Source organism: Brassica oleracea, chromosome C4 (assembly GCF_000695525.1).
Source record: "Brassica oleracea var. oleracea cultivar TO1000 chromosome C4, BOL, whole genome shotgun sequence".
NCBI classification, from domain to species: domain Eukaryota; kingdom Viridiplantae; phylum Streptophyta; class Magnoliopsida; order Brassicales; family Brassicaceae; genus Brassica; species Brassica oleracea.
The window spans coordinates 24,751,659-24,753,413 of record NC_027751.1 but is presented as its reverse complement, the minus strand read 5'-3'; the positions used below and the strand labels follow the sequence as shown (position 1 = coordinate 24,753,413).

The following is a 1,755-nucleotide window of genomic DNA, read 5'->3' as shown; positions in this document are numbered from 1 at the left end:
GAACAACGTGCCGGTTTCAACTCTCGTAGTCCGCGGAGAGGGATGGAACAAGTGGGTAAGGGAGCTCGATTCGTCCGACAAACCAGTCGACGCCGTTTGCTCGACCCAAACTACAACAGCAGCAGGATCAGCGGCAGGACCTTCCAGAACCGTCGATCTCACCAAACACTGTAAGTATCACAATGTCAAAGGGCACGATACGACAGAATGCAAATCACTCTACGCGCATTATATCTCGTCCCTTGCGAGCGGTTAATTTAAGTTCGAACCCTTGAAAGCAAAACCAAAGAATGGCAAGAGCTGGAGCAAGAACAAGGAAAGAAGAGCCCAGCGCAAAGCCACCGGCAAAGGTCGACAAAACGACGCTCAACGACGAGACGACGAGGAGGAAACCTCAAAGGATAACGGTGAGGGAGACTCCTCAGCCGACGAAGAGCATCCTGCTAATCGCAGACGCATCGAGGTTATACTCTCTCAGCAATCTTTGTCGTCCGACGAAGATAACGACGATGTACCTGTACTCGGAGATCTGAGAGACGTCCTGAAACGGAAGTTCGAGTCCGAAAATGATAGCAGTCCCAAGCACAGAGATCTCCGGACGATGCTGGATACACGGAAGTCTCGACGTATCTCGACAAGCGACACTAACAACAACAAAGGGCCAATTAGCGACCTCCGAGATAAACTCAACGCTGGCGCATGCGACCTTCGCATACAGCTCAACCGTTCAAAACCAACGGACTTATGACGACAGTTGGAACGAGCTAAATGTCATTCTCAACCTCCAGCGCATGACACCAACATATCCACAGACCTCCGCACCTTGCTAGACTCTAAGCGAGTACAAACGGGACAGTCATTGAATGTCATCATGGGAGGCTCCCCTCCTAGCGGAGACTCTGTTCGTTCTGTAAAAGACTATCGTCTACAAGTCGCGACTTCCCAGAAGTGGCCGACTAAACCAACAAGTTATCCTCCGATAACCTTCTCACCAAACGACGCTGAAGGAGTTCACGCTCCCCATAATGATCCTCTTCTCGTCGTCCTTGGAATTGGAGAGTATGATGTCACCAAGATCCTCATTGACACCGGAAGTTCCGTCGACCTCATCTTCCGAGGAACTCTGCAGAAGATGGGAGTTGATCTTGACGACGTAAAAGCGTCCTCCAGAACGTTAACCGAATTCAATGGATCCTCCGAAACTATCTTGGGAACGATCCGCCTCCTGGTACGCGCGTGTGGCGTTACTCGAACGGTTAAGTTTGCCGTTGTAAGCACAAAAGCTCCGTGTCACGCTATACTCGGCACCCCTTGGCTACACTCGATGCAAGCCGTTCCTTCCACCTACCACCAGTGCGTCAAGTTCCCTGGTACGGACGGAAGGATAAAAACGTTGCGAGGGGATCAAAAGGCCGCTAGGGATCTCCTAGTCGCCACAGTCAAACTCCAACGGTCATCTCTACCCGTTAATTCTGTGTCTCCCCCAACCTCAAAATTCTGTTCCCAGGAAAGCGAGGTTCTCGAGTTACCTATTGACGATGCCGATCAAAGTCGAACCGTAAGGGTTGGTGCAATCCTTTCTGAGGAAATGCAGCAGTCAATTCTGGATTTCCTCAGGAAGAACGTGTCTACATTCGCTTGGTCTATGGCAGACATGAAGGGCATTGACCCGACTATAACGACTCACGAACTAAACGTCGACCCAACATTCAAACCTATCCGCCAGAAGCGACGTAAGCTCGGCCCTGACAGGTC

At 50.9% G+C, this 1,755-nt stretch overlaps 1 protein-coding gene across 1 annotated transcript in view; it reads left to right on the top strand.

Annotated features, from left to right (window-relative positions):
* The first annotated feature begins 871 nt into the window (after window positions 1–871).
* Window positions 872–1,755, top strand: part of LOC106338470 — a 3,402-nt gene continuing 2,518 nt past the window's right edge. The window contains exon 1 of the mRNA XM_013777440.1: window positions 872–1,733. Within this exon, the coding sequence (XP_013632894.1) occupies window positions 872–1,733 (862 nt within the window). The remainder of the gene's footprint in view (window positions 1,734–1,755) is intronic.